We start from the raw sequence: 19,761 nt of genomic DNA on the forward strand, positions 1-19,761 counted from the left end.
GCTAGTCTTTAAAAATATGCGCTACAATTGAAATTTCATTTAAAGTAATAGTTACGTGTTGTTTTCATTTCTATTGTGCACGAAACAATAGGAGTTGCATAACACGTATAATTGTTTGAATTCTCATTCATAAACTATACAAAGACCGATTAGTAATTTCTTTCGACCAAATCTTAGTACCAAGCTTACTTTTTAAGAATTTTAACGTTCACTCCCTGAAATGAATAGATAAAATTAATATATTTTTAAAGCGTAAATGTTGCTGTAAAATGCTGATGTACATTAATTTGTTAATTGTTTTGTTTATTTTAGTTTTTATTAGTATTGTAGGCGTTGAAAGTGGTAAGACATTTATTTTATTATAATAGCTACTGCCCGCGACTTACGCCCGGGTTCTAAGGTACATTTAGAGGTAGTTAATCTACTCAATAGCGTTTAAACTCAAATAAAAAAAAGCTATTGAATAGATAAACTACCGCTAAATGTACCTCATAAAACGGGGGTTAGTCCCCGTGTGAAAATCCTATGGTTAAAAGTATCCTATGTGTTTAATCGAGGGTATAAACTATCTGTGTAATTTCATCCAAATCCGTCCAGTAGTTTTTGTGGAAGAGTAACAAAATAACTTTTGCCTTTATAATATTAGTAAGATTGTTTGATATAGGGCCAAGGGTTTTACTTTATTACCCTTTTCCAGTTTTAAATTTGGCGGCGAAAATCGAGAGCCATTTTTTAGTGTTCCGTACCCGTGTCTGTCTGTCTTTCTCCAGGCTGTATTTTATAAACCGTGTCAGTTAGAAAGCTGACATTTCCACAAATGATGTATTCCGTTGCCGTTATAACAACAAATTTAATACTAAAATTCAAAATTTTAATGGGGTCCCCATACAACAAACGTGTTTTTTTTCGTATTTTTTGATACGGAACCCATCGTGCGCGAATCAAACTCGCACTTGATCGGTTTTTTAACATTATTACAACAAGTTTATTTAGTTAACAATAGCTTTGTCTAAAGTTCACAAGTACCAGGACACTATAAACTAACAGAAGGTATATTCACAGGCGTTGTTACTACAGCGAAGGTGGAACTGGAATGTGAGTTCCCGCCTAAAATGGAGGAAGACTTGACACACGTAAGAAAAAGAAGACTTACAACTGAGACGGGACTTGTTTGTTTAGAAGATTATCCATATACCGTTTCTATTAGGTAAGTAACAAGTATTTGTACCTATAAGTTTTGTAAAAAGGTCTGGTGCGTAGTACTCCTAACCGGCGGTCCTGTATAGTAAGATGTATGGATGTGAATGAAGCAAAAGCAGTTAGTAAGGATCGTACCAAGTGGCGTTCTTTGGTCTCGGCCTACCCCTATGTTACAAAGTTGTGATATTATGTATGTATGTAGTATATTATCGTAGGTACTAGTATCACTAAGTAGGGCACTGGGTACCTGTACCTACTTAGTATCTTTGCAGTTTCCTAAGACGTCGAACGAATCGTCCTAATGCGTTAAGGCGGTCGGCACATTAAGCTACTAGCCGCAGTCAGTACAAGCTGCAAACAAGATTTTTCATGTCCACTTGGCTGATATTCGGCTAAGGCGCCCAAAGTTCACGAAATAATACATATTCGACTTTGACTTGACTTCGTATATATTTGTTCGTATGTGCACAGATTACACGGGAAGCATTGGTGTGGAGGAGCTATCGTTGGCAAGCTGTGGGTGCTAACCGCAGCGCAATGCTTTGATTAGTAAGTATTTTATTCATTCATAGCAGGCAAATAAAAATAGCTTCTACAAAAACGGGTAGAGTGCTATTGGTGTTTTCTGATTAAAATTTATTCTCGAATTTGTTTCAGTAGTATCCCAGAGGTCACATAAATAAATGGGTAATCTGGTAACATAAATTTATTTAATGTATGTCTGAAGTTCATTGACAGCAGTGACAGCCAAGTGGTATTAGTTGGTACCTCCCACGCAAGTGGTTGCAGGTTTGTACCCGAGGCTCACACCAATGACTTTTCGAAGTTATGTGTGTATTAGAAATAATGATCACTTGGACCAACAATGAAGGAACACATTGTAATGCAACCTTGCGTACCTGAGAGTTATGTAGAATGGTTCTTGAAGATATACAAAGTCCCAACTTGGTCAGCGGGGTGGACTCAAGGCCTAACCCGTCCCTCATTACGGGATGAGACCCTTGCCCAGCACTGGGATATTAATGGGTTAAATTTATTTATTTATCTAATTCTTTCGACTAGTAATAACATCCATATCTTCGACAGTGTGACGAAGGAGGAAGTGTCAGTGCGTATGGGCTCAGTGTTTAGAGATTTCGGCGGCAGGATACTAGCTGTGGTAGACATAAGGAGACACCCCGACTACAAGATGGACCAGTACTACCCTGAACACAACCTCGCCATGGTGAAGGTAACGTTCATCACCTTATAGTTATGATGACCTGGTACCTGGACTTACATTGTCTCGGTGGTAGCTGTGTATTTGAGTGACTGTTTTATTTAAATTTTGTTCTCGAGTGCGTAAAAAGCATTTAATGTCTTTACATACTTGCTTTTAACCCAGTTAATGCCTGAAAATAAGTGTCTTAATGAAAATTCTATAGTTTTCTCATAAATTCCAATGAATGACATCCCTAATGCTAGAATAAATAATACATAATTATCTAAAACTAATGATATCCTTTAAATTATGTCATCCTGGTATGGCAGGTGAATTTGCCGATAACTCCTAACAGCAGAATGCAGCCCGTGGCGCTGGCGATAGCTGATGCTGACCTGCCTCCACTGTTCGGAGAGACTGTCGTCACGGGATACGGTTCTGTGGTAGTTTCATAATATTTATTTAATACGTAATGTTCGACCTTATCTGTCTGCTTGTCTTCCTGTTCTGCACTCTATTCCCTAAGCCTACATTCTGCTAAAAAATATAACAGTTGGTTCGCGTGAAAAAAAATATCCGGGGTAAAAAGTATTCCATGTGTCAATCCTATAAACCATCAATGTACAAAATTTCATTAAAATCCGTCCAGTATATTTTTCGTGAAAGATAGACAAACATACATCCAATCCATACAATCTGTTCTAGATTGATGTCTAAAACGATTTTGCAACAGTTTTTTGCACAACTTCATCTACTAGTTACTTCCGTGGGTACTAGGCGATTATGAACCCACCGTGGTGTTTTGACTAAGCAAATGGCAAAATTAGAAGTTGGCACTTTGCCCAAGGTCGCTTTCGTTTACTAAACACTAAGCTTGTGCTAAAATATAATGAACTCAATTTTAACATAATCTTCGATACGATAAATTATTACGATTATTATGTACTACTACTTTCTGCATTAATTTAATCTAATTATTTATTCCAATAACCAACCTATCGTTGTTGTTAAATTAGTCTTGAACTTTTTAATAAGGTTTTAATAACTTTTTAATTTTAAATAATACCTTTAATTTGTCCTATTTATTATCAAAACCTAAATAGTTACTTAGTTATATGTATTTAATAACTGTGATTTAAGTTATATATAACAGAATATTACCCAGTAGGTATTATTATTTTAGTCGTCGGTAAATTAGCTAAACTAAATTGAAAGATTAACGATTTTTCTAATCCACTACTACCAGGAGTCCAGAGCTTAACAGGAGGTATTTCTAACTTCCTAACTTGTTACAGGTGACCGGTCAGATCCGTGAAGGAGAGAACCAGGAACTTAGAAGAATGATAGTGCGGGAAGTGCCTCGGGCTGAGTGTCGACTGATGTATGGCAATGACTACCACTTACAACACGATAATATGTGTTTAATGAGCGTTCTTAAAGGCGTTGCTTTGTGCGCGGTTGGTATGATATTATTAGATAAAAATTACCTGGTACCTGGGTTATAACACGATACCCTTCGGTAAGACTGGTTGTCAGACTTTCAAGCTTCTGACTACTGTAAACGACTGTCAAAGATCTTTACCGAAATGACAGCCGAGACCCACAAATTGACGTGCCTTCCGAAGCACAGAGGAACTCGATATGTGTGATCGTCACCTCTCTACAGAACAATATCGGCAAGCGTAGCTTAACCTCAGGGATCGATCCGCGTGGCTGTTGATAATTAAGCCACGAGCTCCTCATAAACTCAGTTATCTATCCCCGGATTCTGAGTACATTTAGCGGTAGTTTATCTATTCGATAGAGGTTTTTTGTATGAGTTTCAACGCTATTGAATAGATAAACTACCGCTAAATGTACGTCAGAAATCGGAGGTAAATCATTATATTTGTATACTAGGGCGACACGGGTGACCCAGCGGTTCACTTTAGCGGGCTGAACCGAGCCGGTACACTCTTTGGAATCGCGCTGTTTTCCGGCACTGAAGAATGCGCTTATAAGTCAAAACCTGGTGTATTTGCTAAGGTAATTAAACTTATTGTAGAAAATAACCACAAATTAAATAAAGTCAGCCATTACTGTCAATCAGTTACTTAGATTTGTAATATGCTCGAGTTCTTTCTAAGACAAACTGGCTAAATGCTCCCTTTTGTGTGGATATGGTAAGCAACGGTGTCATAATAATGTTTGTACCCCTTTGTTATTTATAGAAGAGTTTAAGGGCATTGGGCAACATAAATAAAATTTATTATTCATTTTATTATGTACGTTTGCTCACACGTTATCTAACGGAAATTCATATCAATCCGGCACAAGAAGTGCTAAATTATGAACATACATTATTATGATCACAGATCACGAGTAAAGAAGACCATTTTAAACATAACCAGTCAGTTTTTAATTATTATGTATGTAACAGGTTTCTTACAGTCGTCTCTGGATTGACAAGGTCTTAGGAGGAGACCTTACGGACCATATGGAAAGCGCAGACAGCACAGAAAATGCTATACCACTCGATATGACAAACTAAATAAATAAATAAAGTTCATTATTTTGTTTTATTTTATTTTCCACGGAATAACTAACACTTGAGGAAAGAGCATATTATTATGGGCGTGGCGTGCGTGCCATATGTAGTATGTGCACCTATACATACCCTAGTACAAACCTACGAGATGACACTAAAAGTAAGTAGATAGAATTCCGACATAAACCACAAAGTATTAGTGCAAAATACGACTCTAATGTAATAGAAATATGGCTGGTTATTTTAATTTGTAATAGTCGTTTATTTCTTTTCATATTTTAAGTGCGCGTCAAATGTCATCGGCTGAGTTAGACGGCAGCTATCTTCAACGAAATAGTATGACATGCCCTGTTCTCTTGTGTCAGTTATTCCGTGGTAGTACCTATCGAAATAAGGAATTTATTTTGACACGTTTCGTGTTACGATACGATATGAAGCCTATTAAAATTATATTCCGTGAAACGAAACGCATAAACGTCACAATCAGATGTCAGGCTGTCATATAACAAATTGTCAAACAAAAAATAGAGGTTATGTTTGTTTAAGGTAATAATTCTAACTTTACGTATCTTTAAGCAGATTTTCGACATAAGTATCAAAGAAAACTGCACATAGAATAATCTGTACAACGCAAGTTCCTTGAAAAATGTGTTCGTCCAAGTGTTTATTGTGACATTCAGTCTATTTTAGGACTGCAAATATTTAGGCCGGATTGTGTCCAAAGGTTAAGGTTTTGGATGTGATTTAACAGTTTGTGCGGTTTAGGCTGACCCTCCCTCGGCTCGAGGCGCTCTGACATGGACGAATTGAAGCATAGAGCTGGTGAAAAACTCGAAGCATTGCATGTAAGTAACTCTTCTGCCGTTATGAGGCCCTGGTAGTTTCGCGCGAAAGTGCGTCGGTTATTCACGTCAGTTTTTAGCAAACTATTTAGAAACTGAAAGTTAAGTTTGTATGTGTTTAAAATGCTACCATTTGTTTATTTTGGTAATGACAATGAAATGTCATTGCCCTACTTTAGCACTAAAATGACCCTGAGCTTATGTAATATGGTTGATTTAGAATATTATATACTTACTAGTTGTACTAAGTAAAAACCTACATGAATTAATATTTTTTTTCAATATAAAAACAAGTTGAGATCTTTGAATATGCCACTTTAAAAAATATATTATTGGGTAGGTAAAGTTCTAGTAGATAAATAACTAAATTTAACCCATTAATATCCCACTGCTGGGCAAGGGTGTTGTCCCTTAATGATGGAGGGGCTAGGCTTTGAGTCCATGACACTGACCAATTGCAGGTTGGTAGGGACTTTGCATACCTTCAAGAACTGCCGCAAAGAACTTTCAGGCATGCAAGGTTGCATCACGATGTTCTCCTTCACTATTGGAAAAAGTGATTATTATTTATAAAACACATACAACTTTAATAAGTCATAGGTGTATTGCCTTGCGTTTAAGCCTGACCCAGTACCAACTTATACCACTCGGCTGTCACTGCACTTCAATTGCAGTTCTGGTACAAAAAAAATAATTTGTAAGTAGGTAGTGTTACTTGTGAATAATTATTAACTTGTTGAAATAACAGTTTAAGTTGGCTTAACCCAAAAACTCATATTAATGACATCATGAAACAATATTCAATAGTTCTTCCTGTAAATTGAAATAAATACATTTTAAAGATTATTTTCCTCTTACTTAGTTAATAATTTATAAAGAATTATCTGAGCTTTAAATGAAATATTTGCATATAATTTTAGAAATAATGTACCTTATTAATATTATTATTCTTCTCTTTTCTTTCTTTTTAATCTGTTCCTGTCCCACTTCTGGGCTAGGGTCTCCTCCTAATGAGGTAAAAATTCAAAAAAATACATGAAGTTATGAAACACTTATAAAGAGTTTTGATTCTTTCACTCCTTAGCAAAATGAAAAAGAGAAAACATATTTTAGTAATGTTTTAACTAAAATAGGTTTATAGTGTGTTTATAAACAAGAGGGTTAGAATTTTATCTTGCATCATAAGATGTATGGAAGGGCAGTGGTTAGATGCATAATTTCAACTATTGGGGGTAGATTTTTTTTTTGTGAATCTGTTGAATATGTTAAAGCTTATTCATTATATTTCAGGTAGCTGCAAAGACAGCGGCAGACAATGGCAAGTCCAGAGTGCATGATGTCGTCCATCAAACTACAGAAGCCATACAAAAGGTATGATGGCAATGATACACTGTTTCTATTTATGGGGCTGTTCATTCAAAATCATAATTAAATCATTTATTAATTTAGGTCAAGTGCTGATACTTATGATAGTCAATGATACAGAGAGTGAATTTACATTAATCATGTGTTGTTTCTTTTGGCTATTTCGTTACTCCCCTCCCCCTCGGAGATATGTGGGGAGGTTTAAGACTAACCCCCACCCTCTATTTCTACATCACATGTATTTTTTAGTACAAATGAAATGTATTTTTGAAATATTCAACACAGGTTTATATTAGGTATAATCTAATCTAATTATGTAATATTTCGTGACTTTATATGCAATTTTTTAAACTCAAATGATTAATACTCTTTGTACCTATTTATTTTACGTCGTCTACAGTGGTTCGTTGTTATATTAAGATATATAATGTAACTGACGCGTATTTTAAGTATGTATGCATGGTTCGTTAGCTTCGCGAGGCGTTTCATGATCTATGGCATCACGAGCTGATAGCCGAGGGCCGGGAGCGCGCCGCGGCCTGGGCGCGGGAGGCCATCAAGAGGATCAAGGAGGGCGCGCCACCTCTCTCGCCCGTGCTGCTCTACGAAGAACTCGTGACGTTGTTTCACGATAGAGGTACTTTATTTCTATGTTGGTATGACGTATTTTAGAACTGCCTCGTAGGGCATCGGTCGTGTACGCAATGTCGGTCCAAATAGTTATTCATAAGTTTTTATTCGAGGTCGCAGAACGCCTAATGCCGTCTGCGCCTCCCTTTCGTCCGTCGCGTCGTTTCGGACGATGACAATTATGACATGACGATTGACAATTAACGCGGTAGTGTTGTGTCAGTGTGGCGGCGCAGCGTGCTGATCTTCGTGTGCGGCGCGGCGCTGGGCGGCGGCGCGGGCGTGGCGCTGGGGCTGCGGGCGGCGCGGCGCGGGGCGGCCGGCCCGCACTGCCGCGCGCTGCTGCACCACGGGGACGCCGGCGTGCTGCTGGTGGAGGACGCCGTGGCGCCCGGTATGTACCCGAGCTCGTGCACGTGCACAGTGTACGTGCAGTCTCGTGGCACGTGCACAGTGCACGGTGTAACGGCGCGGTCGGTGCAGGCGCGGGCGCGGGCGAGGTGCTGGTGCGCGTGCAGGCGTTCAGCGTGTGCTGCGTGGACCGCGCGTGCCTGCGCGGGCGGGGCGCGGCGCTGCGCGGGCTGCTGGCGCGGCCGCCGGTGACGGTGGGGCGCGGGTTCGCCGGGGTCGTGCTCGACGTGGGCCACGGCGTCGACGACCTCGAGCTCGGCGACGAGGTGTGGGGCTGCGTCAGCGAGTGGAGCGGAGGCGCCGCCACCGAGCTGCTCACTATACGCAGGTGACGAACGCTACGTCCAATGCTACCGACGATTATCGGGTCATTTCTTTCTTTTCGTTCGTTCATCACTCGAATCGACCGTTCGATGTGTGCAGCACGCGCGTGAGCAAGCGGCCGCGCGGTCTGGCGGCGGACGCGGCGGCCTCGCTGCCGTGGGACGGCGGACAAGCGCTCGCGGCCCTGCGCCAGCTGTGCTACACGCCCGACACTTGCAAGGGGAAACGGTATGAACGGTGCAGCGCCGGTTATATATGTTCGCTCTCGTTACTTCGTATCGGTATATGTATATGCTAAATGAGGCTCCTCCTCCATGTGCAGCGTGGCGCTGTGCGGCGCGGCGGGCGGAGCGGCGGCGCTGCAGCTGCTGGCGGCGTGGGGCGCGCACGTCACGGTGCTAGCGCCGCGACACGCCGCGCTCACGCTCAAGGACCTCGGTGAGATGGATATCGTTTTCGGCACGCTTTCATCGCGCCAACAGGGAATTTAGCGAATTATTCGATCGTTGGCTTTGAGATTTCCTAAAGCGAACCTAAACGATTGTCCTATTGCGTCCTGATCGTTCGGACCATTGTAGCGTGATGTGTTGCATGTACCAGGCGCCCACGACTTCGTGGACGTGGAGGGCGCGCGCGGCGCGGGCGGCGCGGCGGGCGGCGCGTGGGCGGCGCTGGCGGCGCGGGCGGCGCGCGCGGGCCCGTGGGACGCCGTGCTCACGTGCGCCGCCGCCGAGCTGCCGCCCGGCCAGCCGGACGCCGGCACTGTGCTCAAGTACGTAATATAACATAATATTTTGCTTAAGAAAAGGTTATTTTCGGAGGTATAGTATAGTTATTAAAGTTAGAACTGATATCGGCACTTGTTTTAATTTGCACTATGTAGGTATGTATAAAAAATCTGTCCGTTTTCCATTTGAAAAGCCATCGGTACTCATCCAGAAGTTATGAAATCGATCAAAAAATTGTTTACGAAAAAGCGACAATTAGTCTATCTGATGGATAAAATGGCAAATGTATAAAAAATCTGCCGATTTACGAAATGCTAAATCTAACCGGTACTTATCTAGATGTAGTAAACCTGGCATGATTGTTAAAAGTGATGATTGAATGATGTACCAGGGCGACAGCTCCGCGCAGAGCTCTGCTGGACCTGCGGCCCTCGCCGTTCATATCGGACCGCTTGCCGACGCCACTGTCCATCCTGTTCGCAACTACTTTCTATTCGTATAGGATCTTCAGGGTAAGTTTACTAACAAATCTATATAAGTTTATATAAGTCTATATAAGTTTACTAACAAATCATATAAAACAATGTTTACTTACATTAAAAAAAGAGGATTTTACCATTAAATTTTAGGTGTCAGCTAAATTAAGTGACGGTAAAATTTTGGTTTAAAACAAGATTTTTGGTCTATTTCGTATAGAAATTGATTGTTTATATATTTATTTCAGTGGTTGCTTGGTTGCGGTACACATACCGATTGGTTGGAGGACGAGTACCGGCTAAGAGAGGGGCTGGAGATATTAGCTAAATTGGTTGATGCGGGCACCCTTGCGCCTGTTCTCGACAAGGTAACGACTATACTCAGGCCGTTACATGCGTGCGAACTACGTCATAATCAAAAGAATCTTAGGAATGTGACATATGTGATGTGTATGATAAAATGACGTGATTAAGTTCGCACGTTTGAAATGGCCCGAGTATAACACACAACGCTGACATGAAAACATGAAATTACGCGTTTTAAAGTTCCTATCAACTAAATATTTACCAACATTCGAGGAGCTCGTTAGGGGGCTTAGTTAACAACAGTTGAAGTTAAGCTACGCTAGCGGACGTTGTTCTGTGGATGGGTGACCATCTTACACATATCGAGTTCCTCCGTGTTTCGGAAGGCATGTTAAATTGTGGGCTGTCATTTTCAAAGATGTTTGACAGTCGTTCACAGTAGTCAGAAGCTTGAAAGTCTGACAATCAGTCTTATCGATAGGTCCGATTGGCAGTCCCTCCATGTAAAATAATGATATTCACTATATCCAGTGAGGCCGAAGCCTACTCCATAGTTTTTGATAAAGGCTAGGCTATTGATAAAATATATATTTCCGTACAATAGACAATTTACTACACGGTCATTTGATTCCAAACTAAGCAGTGGCTAACGTGGTCACCTTGCCGCAATAAGCGGAGCACCGCGTATGGTGAGTTCGAATCCCATCCGAGACAAATATTTGTGTAAGCACGAGTATTTGTTCTGAGCCTGGTTATTAATTTATCTACATTATACTCGTATAAGTATGTATTTAGAAGTATATAAGTATGTTTATCAGTTATTTGTCATAGTACAAGCTCTGCTCAGTTTGGAATCAAATTACCGCCTTTACACATACACTCTATACTATTATTTTCAGGTGTATTTACCGCAAGACTTCGAGGTGGCGCTGGCGCACGCTTGCTCCGAGGACGCCATAGGGACCACCGTCATAAGGTTCCCTTAGCATACGATCAAGCACCTCGACTTGTACCTACCCCCTCGGCCGAGAAACGTGCAATATTATATCAATTCTATAAACAACGTCTAACAATTGCAAGTCTAGTGCCATCTTCGGGCTATATATTGTTTTAACCCTTTGACCGCCACGGTCGGCTATACTCGACAAATCAGAAAGAAAATCACTTTATGATTTGTGAGAGAACAGTTCAAGTGTCTAACACAGACCGAGACGCGCGGCGAGCTTACTCACAAATTAATTTTGTGCCTCTAGTGTAAAAGGGTTTTTTTGGACCCATTACTATCCCACTGCAAGGCAAAGGTCTCGAAAAAGGGTACAAGTTTAATTTTGTTGAAAATGAGTTAAGTATACCAAAATGTTCAGAAAAAAATGCTCTATCTATTTGTGAAAACCGAATTTGTTAATATAAAAAAATTAGAAAGTTAGTTATGTGCAGAAGGGATTAACTTACACTAGAAATATAGCAAAAAGGGGATATAAGTGCACTCAAATTCTTAACTCATATTCGACAAAATCGGACTTATACCCTTTTTCATTAGAGGCACAGAATGAACCTTACCAATATTATAAATGCGTAAGTTTGTGGGCATGTATGTATGTATGTTTGTTAAACTTTCACAAAAACTACTGAACAGATAATTATAAGATTTAATACACATACATACCAGGGCACTCAGGAAGTTTTGACAATAACAGATTTTTCTGTAAATATCACTGCCAGGTTACAATTTATTTTAATAATTGTTTTATATACGAGTGTAAATACATAAAAAAACATATAACATATAGCAAATATTTGAAGTTTCGCAAAACTTTCTGAGTGTCCCACGTATAGTTTATGACCTAGATCTTTTAAGGCAAGCCGTATCCAAATGTCCTGTGAGACACAAATTTTACTAATCTTTCTTTTAACTTACTTAAAAACAACTCCCGCACTAAGAATTGCACTACATACACACAAACAATGGGAAAACCAGACCCGAGAAAACTATTTGTGGATCGCTCAATTAATTGCTCCGTGTGGGAATCGAACCCACGACCTCCCGACGCAATGTTAGTGGCGTGGCGCCCACCACTGCGCCGCGGAGGTCGTCAGTTTATTTATTTTGTTGTGTACAAAGTCGGTTCGAATGATAAAACTTAGCTAGTTTCAACACAGGTTGCATTGCCAGTGGTAATTATTAGGCATGTTATGGAAATAATACTGATACGGTTATAGAAAAAACATTATCTTGTTTTCGTTCATTAAAATATTTCGGATTCTCCGCTAGTGTCAGCCTTGAGGGCCTTGCGTGAAAACGGTTTCGTCAAATATTGAAATCTTGTACCAAAGTAGATACGAGTTTTTATAACGGATAGAATTGTGATAAGAAGCAAACTAAATCTTAATAATAATCCGTTATTTTTATTATAGGCCTTTAGATATTTAAGCTTAAAGAAATCAATTCAATTAACATAGAAAACGTATAACCCCTGGTTTCTGAGGTACATTTAGCGGTATGTTATCTATTCGTTTATAGCGTTAAAATTCATATAGAAGCTCAGCTTAAGCTCATATAAAAATGACAGTTTAAATACATTACCGCTAAATGTACCTTAGGCGCTGTCTCCACGGGCGAGAGAATCGCGACGAGTCCGCCCTTGAATCGTCGGACAATCTCCACGAACGAGCGATAATTCCGCCGCGTATCGTCGCGAGTCGCCGCGGAATCTCTGCGATTCCGCGGCGACTCGTAACCCGCGTTTTCCTTGTTTAAAAAGCTTCTCGAAACAGGAGGCAACATTGAAAACAAATGACGCTGCATTTGACAGCGCGCCCGCCGCGCGCTCGTCGCGCTTGTCGCGGCCGACTAGCGACGATGTATTGACGTTTCGCACGCTCGTTGACACTCGTCGTATCGCGGCGATATTATCGCCGTGTGGAGACGGTTCCATATAGAGTGTATAGAAATACGTGGCACGACGATAATATCGCCGCGATTCTCTCGCTCGTGGAGACAGCGCCTTAGAAACCGGGTCATAAGAGCGTTTTTCATATCACACGGATTTTGTTCCGTACCCGAATCTCGTTCGCACGCAAACTGTCAGCTGTGATGTTACCATTTCATATCATGAGACCGGGAAAGCGCCCTTTATTAACAACTAGCTTTTGCCAGCAACGTCGTCCGCGTGGTTTGTGGCTTAGGAGAGAATTTTCATACAAACTTTCATGCCCTATTTTATCCCCTTGCGGTAGAATTGAACTCAAACCTTTCTTAACCCGGTTTCTGAGGTACATTTAGCGGTAGTTTATCTGTTCAATAGCGTTCATGTAGAAAAAATGCTATTGAATAAATAAACTACCGTTAAATGTACTCAGAAAGCGGGGGTTAGCGGATGTCTACGTCATAACATCTAACTGCTGCCCGTCCAGTGGTTTGGGCTGTGCGTTGATAAATTACTATGTCAGTCAGTCACCTTTAAGTTATATAATGTATCTAAATTTACACTTGCCCTTATTTGACGTTTCTTTGACAGTTACGGTTAAATTATATCTCGGATCTGAAAGTTTCGGTTACATTACGGTTACGGTTGACCTTCATAACATGCCTGATAAATAAGTCGTTTATTTTATGCCATATACAATAATGTAAATAGTTATTGTAAAACAATACTTATTACTACTTACAAGTTCCCAAGACTGTTAACTGTACATGTAAATTATGTAAATACGATTGTAAAAATACCATATATATTATGTAAATTATAAATATTGATCATTCGACGATGTCAACATAATATGTGTCCTACATAATATATGCCGCGCCCGAATTAAAATGTAATTGTGACGATCGGACCCGAAGGAACTACCGATCCTAAAAGAAGACTTATGCCCGGTTTCTGAGGCACATTTAGCGGTAGTTTATCTATTCAAACTAATCTATACTAATATTATAAAGCTGAAGAGTTTGTTTGTTTGATTGATTGTTTGAACGCGCTAATTTCAGGAACTACTGGTCCGATTTGAAAAAAAAAAATGGCTATAGGCTATATATCATTACGCCATGACCAATAGGAGCAGAGTAGCAATAAAAAATGTCACAAAAACGGGGAAAATTTTGACCCATTCTCTCTTATGTAACGCAAGCAAAGTTGCGCGGGTCAGCTAGTTTTTTTATGAGTTTAAACGCTATCGAATAGATAAACTACCGCTAAATGTACCTCAGAAACTGGGAGTTAGAGACGTACTTATCCAGAAAGTAAGTAATTGGCATTTCGTCGTTTTGAATGATATTTCACTGCAATCAACGTACAAACGTGTTGCCATGTATTGCTTGACATTCTGGCGCGTAAACACTGTGGGTGATCGCTAGCTGTACCCCGGTCTTGTTACGAATAACTTTCTTATAATTCACTGCAGCTGCTGCGACTTCGCCCGCGTGCACTTTACTTTAAACTGCTTTTACATTTTTTTTAGCTCGCAGCGGCTTCATCTCCTTTTAAAGTTATCTTATGCTATAGATAAAGATACATTTTTAATGTGTTTAAAGCTGTATCTTATATTGAAATATGAGTTGCGTTAATCAGCTTGCGGCCACAATGTCAAGCATTCCATAGTAAAAAAAAATGCTGCCAAATTATCAAAAAGTCATCAACGCGTTAACAAACAATATCGCGCTCGACTCTCTTCTCCATAAAAAAATAATTTATGGAGATAATGAGCACGAGAAAAGCAAAACAATGTTTCAAAGCATATTCATTTTCAATGTAAATTCATCACAAGCAATTAGGGTTGCCAGATGCTCGGGAATTCCGGGATTGTCCCGGAATTTTACTATGCTGTCCCGGAATTAAAAAATGCTTGTTTTTACTAAGCTACGATGCTACGCTATGCTATTTTTGGTCATTCCTGCTTAGTGTAGTCTCAGACCGGAGATCAAAACTCTGATTTCGTTCGTGGCCCAGAAATGTCCAGGAAATGATCAGCCTGGATCTGGCAATACTAAATGCAATGCGCACAAGTATTGTTATGTGTATAACGCTGACACTGAAAAACGTTTCGTTCGCCACAGTAATTCCCAACCAGTCAGTGGTCTGCGGAAGTCGAAATATGGCCCGCGAATGATGTGAAAATTTTCTGAATTTTTGAATTATTTTTAATACACTTACCTACCCTGCTAACAAGAATAATAGATATAAAAGTGATCCCGGACTAAGAAAAGGTTGGGAACTTTGGTTTAGCACAATATTTGACTCCGATATATCCGGACCAGAACGTTTTACAACTATATTTGCAATACTTTTGCCGGCGATAATATATAATTAAGAGAATGCCGACGTTCACTAATGCAACATTACATTCAGTAAAATACAGTAGGTACTTAACCTTGAACACGATTATTATGCGAAACCCTTAGATCAATAAATACTTGGATAACAAAGGTTAATAAATCTATACTAATGTTATAAAGCTAAAGAGTTTGTTAATCTCAGGAACTACTGGTTCGAATTGAAATTTTTGTGTTGAATAGACCATTTATTGAGGAAGGCTTAAGGCTATATAACATCACGCTGCAACTATAAGGAGCGGAGTAGCAACGAAAAATGTTACAAAAACGGAGAAAATGTTGACCCATTGTCTCTTATGTGACGCAAGTGAAGTTGCGCGAGTCAGCTAGTTGAATAATATGATGCCTTGGACGGACTAAGCGGTACAGTATTATATAGTCGTAGTCGGTTTTGATAGCTAGTTAGTATTACTTATGCTGGGGCTTCACTATCACGATGAAGAGTATCTAGTATAAAAACCGACCAAGTGCGATCATAACTTTTAAACTCTCGCGTTACATGTTTAATGTATAATAGAATACGGAAAATAACGCGAACACGCATTTTACCTTTTTTATTCTTTTCTCTTTTATTTCGCCTGCGACCACGGCGAGTGCAACCTGCGCCGAAACGTTAGTCATTTTAACCTTTTCACCGCCAGAGTAATATTGAAAATCGGTGTTCCCCACGCCAAGCAATAAATTCCTTCGTTTATACCTACAAAATAATAGTCACGGGAAAAGTGTATATCGATAAAACTTCGATTAATTTTACGTGTTCTTATATTATGAGTAAAAATTGCATAAAAGTACCACAAAATTTTATTGAATTTCTCCCATGTGTCAACTTTACACTACTCAGTACTCATTACCCAAAAATAACAATGATATACACGAACAATTTGCATAAAAAAAGTACTTAATTCAAATATTTTATTCAAAAAGTCACAGCACTAATCCCAGTTGTGACGACACCTTTTGACGTTAAGGCTGCGTTTCCACCAGAGATGTGCGATGGAAATGTGTCGTGCGAGGATGTCTAGCTGTGCTGTGAAAATGTGTGGGTGTTTCCACCAAAGCTGTGCGATGAAAATGTGTCTACGAGGATGTGTAGCGGAGCTGTGAAAATGCGCATTATGTGTGGTGCGAGGATGCGTTGCGAAGCTGTGAAATGTATCGACGTGGGTGCGGTGTAGTGGGAGCGGCCAATTTTTCCTTGGTGCTGATGCATTCTCTGTAGTGAGTGTCTTCCTTCTTGATAATGTTCTCAATCAAATTGTGTAACTCATAAAAGTTACTTCTAGATACTCGATAACAATTTTCGAATATTTCATCATCAGCCGTATAAAAAAAGGTAAAGAATTCTCCATGTAAACGATGATATTTAATATGGTTACGTATCCAAAACCTGTGTGATCTTCTATTGTTTAAAATTATAGAACTAATAAACTCCGTATCTTCTGCTTCCATTTCTTCATCGCAAATTGTTAAATATAAAAGTATCTTCTTTTTCCAATTATCCATATCTATTTTACGCACTTCTACTTCCAACAAACTCCGTCTATGGACTGGCTGGTACAGTATGCGCAAACCTCGCAACACATCCTTCTCAACACATCCCTCGCACACATCCCTCGTACACATCCCTCGCACACATTCCTCGCTTGTTTTGTATGCGCAAAAATCTAGCTCCGCTGAGCCGTTTCCACCAGAGCTGTGCTGACCGAGGCGAGGTAAATGAAGCGATTCTATTGGTTCTTTACAAACACATCCCTCGCTACGCATCCTCGCACATCTCTGGTGGAAACGCAGCCTAAGAAACGCCACTGGCGTGGTCAGCGCTGCGATTTCAAATTTTGCCGCCTTATATTAGAGATGTACCAGTGTGGCAAGTCGGAGTGAAGTATAATATATATTTAATTAATTTATATACCATTAAGTTAGGGATAAAAAACTTAGGTAGTAATTAATACTAACTATTACTAAGGATTACTCTACAGTCATAGTCACACGTAAGTACTGGCAAGTAAACTACGTAAACGAGTCAAATATAAATATATTACTTGTGTACTAACACAATCATAAATAAATCACCGCTAAGTAAATTTAGGCCTTATGTGTTCATGTTAATGCATAAACTTGCTCAGCGCTGTCATGCGTATTCATTACCGACACGTTTCGTCATGTACCTAACTAGCGACCCGCTCCTGCTTAGCACGGGTATTTAATAACAATATTTCTCCACTATTTCTTGAATGTAATATTATACATAAAACATTCCTTTTTAATCATTCTATCTATTAAAAAAACGCATCAATATCTGTTGCGTAGTTTTAAAGATTTAAGCATACAAATATACTATGTAGTGATAACATATTTCTAATATTGAATAACGACAAAAGTAGTAACTATACCTAAAAGGTACAATAAACATAGATAGTACGTATTGGCATGATAACTGTGTTTTTTTGTTAGTCCTACAACATTAATAATACCTTTATTGTTTGTTTAATGTATTCAAACAATAACTTACCTCTAAATCGTCACTCCTTAAAGATTCTGCTTCAGAATATGTAACATCATCTTCTACACCTTCTAACACTCTCAACAGCTCTTCTGTCGTCATTTGACTTGAAGACATTTTTGTGGCGCAGATGGTGTACGAAAAATTTATTATACACAAGAATTTATGTACCTATTATTAATAACGTATTGCAACAACACTACGAGTGTCCAGCAGCGCGGGTGACGTCAGAGCGCGCCGTCTGATTCCGTCAGTGGCGTACGAAGCACTGTAAGGGATTCCGCTAATAGAGATGCGCGAGAGTTGCCACAAAATGATCGATTTGCACTTATTTAGTCATGAGTTTATCACTAGATATGGTAGTTTTATTACATATTTAGGTTTGTATTGAATCTAATTTAAAACATATCAGACAAAAAATTTTTTTTTCAGAAAGGAGTGAAGTATTTCAATTTGTTTTCGAAATATTGCATAAAGTGTTTAGATTGTAGTCCTTTTCCTTGCACATCACTAGTTGACGCGTCTTCACGTCTGTGGCGTGGATTTGCGGGCTAAATTTATACATTTTGCATGATGATTTACTTTGTTTTTTTTTCAGGTACAACTGTCTAATTATTATATGTCTTTGTGTAATAATGTAATAAATATGTTTAGGTAATAATAACAGGAGAAAGAAAACACTTGAAACGTATTGTTGTATGTTTATTTTGAACTATAAAAAAGTGATATTTTTGACGTGCTATCACGTCGATGGCGTCGTGAGCGATTTTCAATTTTACGTCTCTTAACGTCCGTGGCGGTGAAAAGGTTAAGGTAAAATGCGTGTTCGCGTTAGTTCCCGTAGTCTATTATACATTCGACCAAGTGCGAGTAGGAATCGCGCACGAAGGGTTCCATACCAAAAATATGCGAAGAAAACACGTTTATTGTATGGGGACCCAACCAAATTAAAAAAAACAAATAGTATTTGTTGTTATAGCGGCAACAGAAATACATAATTTTATTTCATGTAGCCGAGCACTTCAACACAAAACATATTATAAGTTACTATCTGACTCGCGCTGCTTCGCTTGCGTCACGGAAGAGAGAATAGGTAATTTAATCATTTTTTACTGGTACTCTGTTCCCATTGGTGTTAGCGTGATGTTATATCCTCCTTAATAAATATACTATCGAACACTAAAAAAAAAATCATATCACACCAACGGTTCCTGAGATTAGCGTGTTCAAACAAACAAACAAACTCTACAAATTTTATAATACTACCCTCTTATTCATAAACACACTATAAATCTATTTTAGTTAAAATGGTACTATAATATGTTTTCTCTTTGTCATTTCGCTGAGGAGTGAAAGAAACAAAACACTTTATAAGCCTTTCATAACTTCATATATTTTTTATGAATAAGGCGGTGAGTATAGATGTTATGAGAGCATCAGATCAGCAATGTTATAATGTACGCGCACATTCATTGTATCCGCGACTTCGAGCAAGGCTTCACGAATTATAAAAATTGACTCTAGTAAAACGTAAGTTGTTTAGAAAATATCATATTTACAAACCTGTATTGACTGTCCGCTTATTAATTAATGTATGCTTGTCTGTAAATTACCGTTTTAAGAGACTTGTAGTTATAAAAATTATATTATTATTCTTTTCTGTAAATAGGTGGTTGGCGGATATTAAGGCCCATAAAATTTTACAATAGGCCTTATTATACTCCTATTTTTTTAACTGCTATATAAGTAGGAGCGTGTTTTTAAAATGTTTTTTAGTGGTAGTATATACGTAGTTTATATTTTCAATTTATATATTATTGTTTTTAGTGCTTACAGTCACGATGCCTCCCAAACGAGCATTGTGGTCAGAAGGCGATCTGACAAAAATAAATCACAAAAAAAAAAGATCGGTACTGTCA

At 39.1% G+C, this 19,761-nt stretch overlaps 2 protein-coding genes across 4 annotated transcripts; both read left to right on the plus strand.

The window, feature by feature from the left end:
- Positions 1-140: 140 nt before the first annotated feature.
- Positions 141-4,949, plus strand: LOC142982909 (trypsin-7-like). Of its 2 annotated transcripts, none has more exons than XM_076129634.1 (8): positions 141-342; positions 1,063-1,207; positions 1,672-1,749; positions 2,287-2,431; positions 2,731-2,844; positions 3,697-3,858; positions 4,301-4,426; positions 4,821-4,949. In XM_076129634.1, exons 1-8 carry the CDS (start codon positions 270-272, stop codon positions 4,929-4,931), a joined length of 954 nt encoding a protein of 317 aa, XP_075985749.1. In that variant the 5' UTR covers positions 141-269; the 3' UTR covers positions 4,932-4,949. The 2 variants fall into 2 exon arrangements, with proteins under 2 accessions (XP_075985749.1, XP_075985750.1); XM_076129635.1 differs by having other exon boundaries at positions 2,731-2,841.
- A 472-nt stretch (positions 4,950-5,421) lies between these two features.
- On the plus strand, positions 5,422-19,681 carry LOC142982515 (NAD(P)H oxidoreductase RTN4IP1, mitochondrial-like). 2 transcript variants are annotated; one of them, XM_076129001.1, is made up of 12 exons: positions 5,422-5,474; positions 5,680-5,773; positions 7,061-7,141; positions 7,607-7,772; positions 7,989-8,159; positions 8,249-8,504; positions 8,600-8,728; positions 8,823-8,938; positions 9,101-9,272; positions 9,620-9,740; positions 9,953-10,072; positions 10,910-19,681. In XM_076129001.1, exons 2-12 carry the CDS (start codon positions 5,726-5,728, stop codon positions 10,994-10,996), a joined length of 1,467 nt encoding a protein of 488 aa, XP_075985116.1. In that variant the 5' UTR covers positions 5,422-5,474; positions 5,680-5,725; the 3' UTR covers positions 10,997-19,681. The 2 variants fall into 2 exon arrangements, with proteins under 2 accessions (XP_075985116.1, XP_075985115.1); XM_076129000.1 differs by having other exon boundaries at positions 5,437-5,773.
- Positions 19,682-19,761: the final 80 nt, after the last annotated feature.

This window comes from Anticarsia gemmatalis, chromosome 22 (assembly GCF_050436995.1).
Source record: "Anticarsia gemmatalis isolate Benzon Research Colony breed Stoneville strain chromosome 22, ilAntGemm2 primary, whole genome shotgun sequence".
Lineage (NCBI taxonomy): Eukaryota > Metazoa > Arthropoda > Insecta > Lepidoptera > Erebidae > Anticarsia > Anticarsia gemmatalis.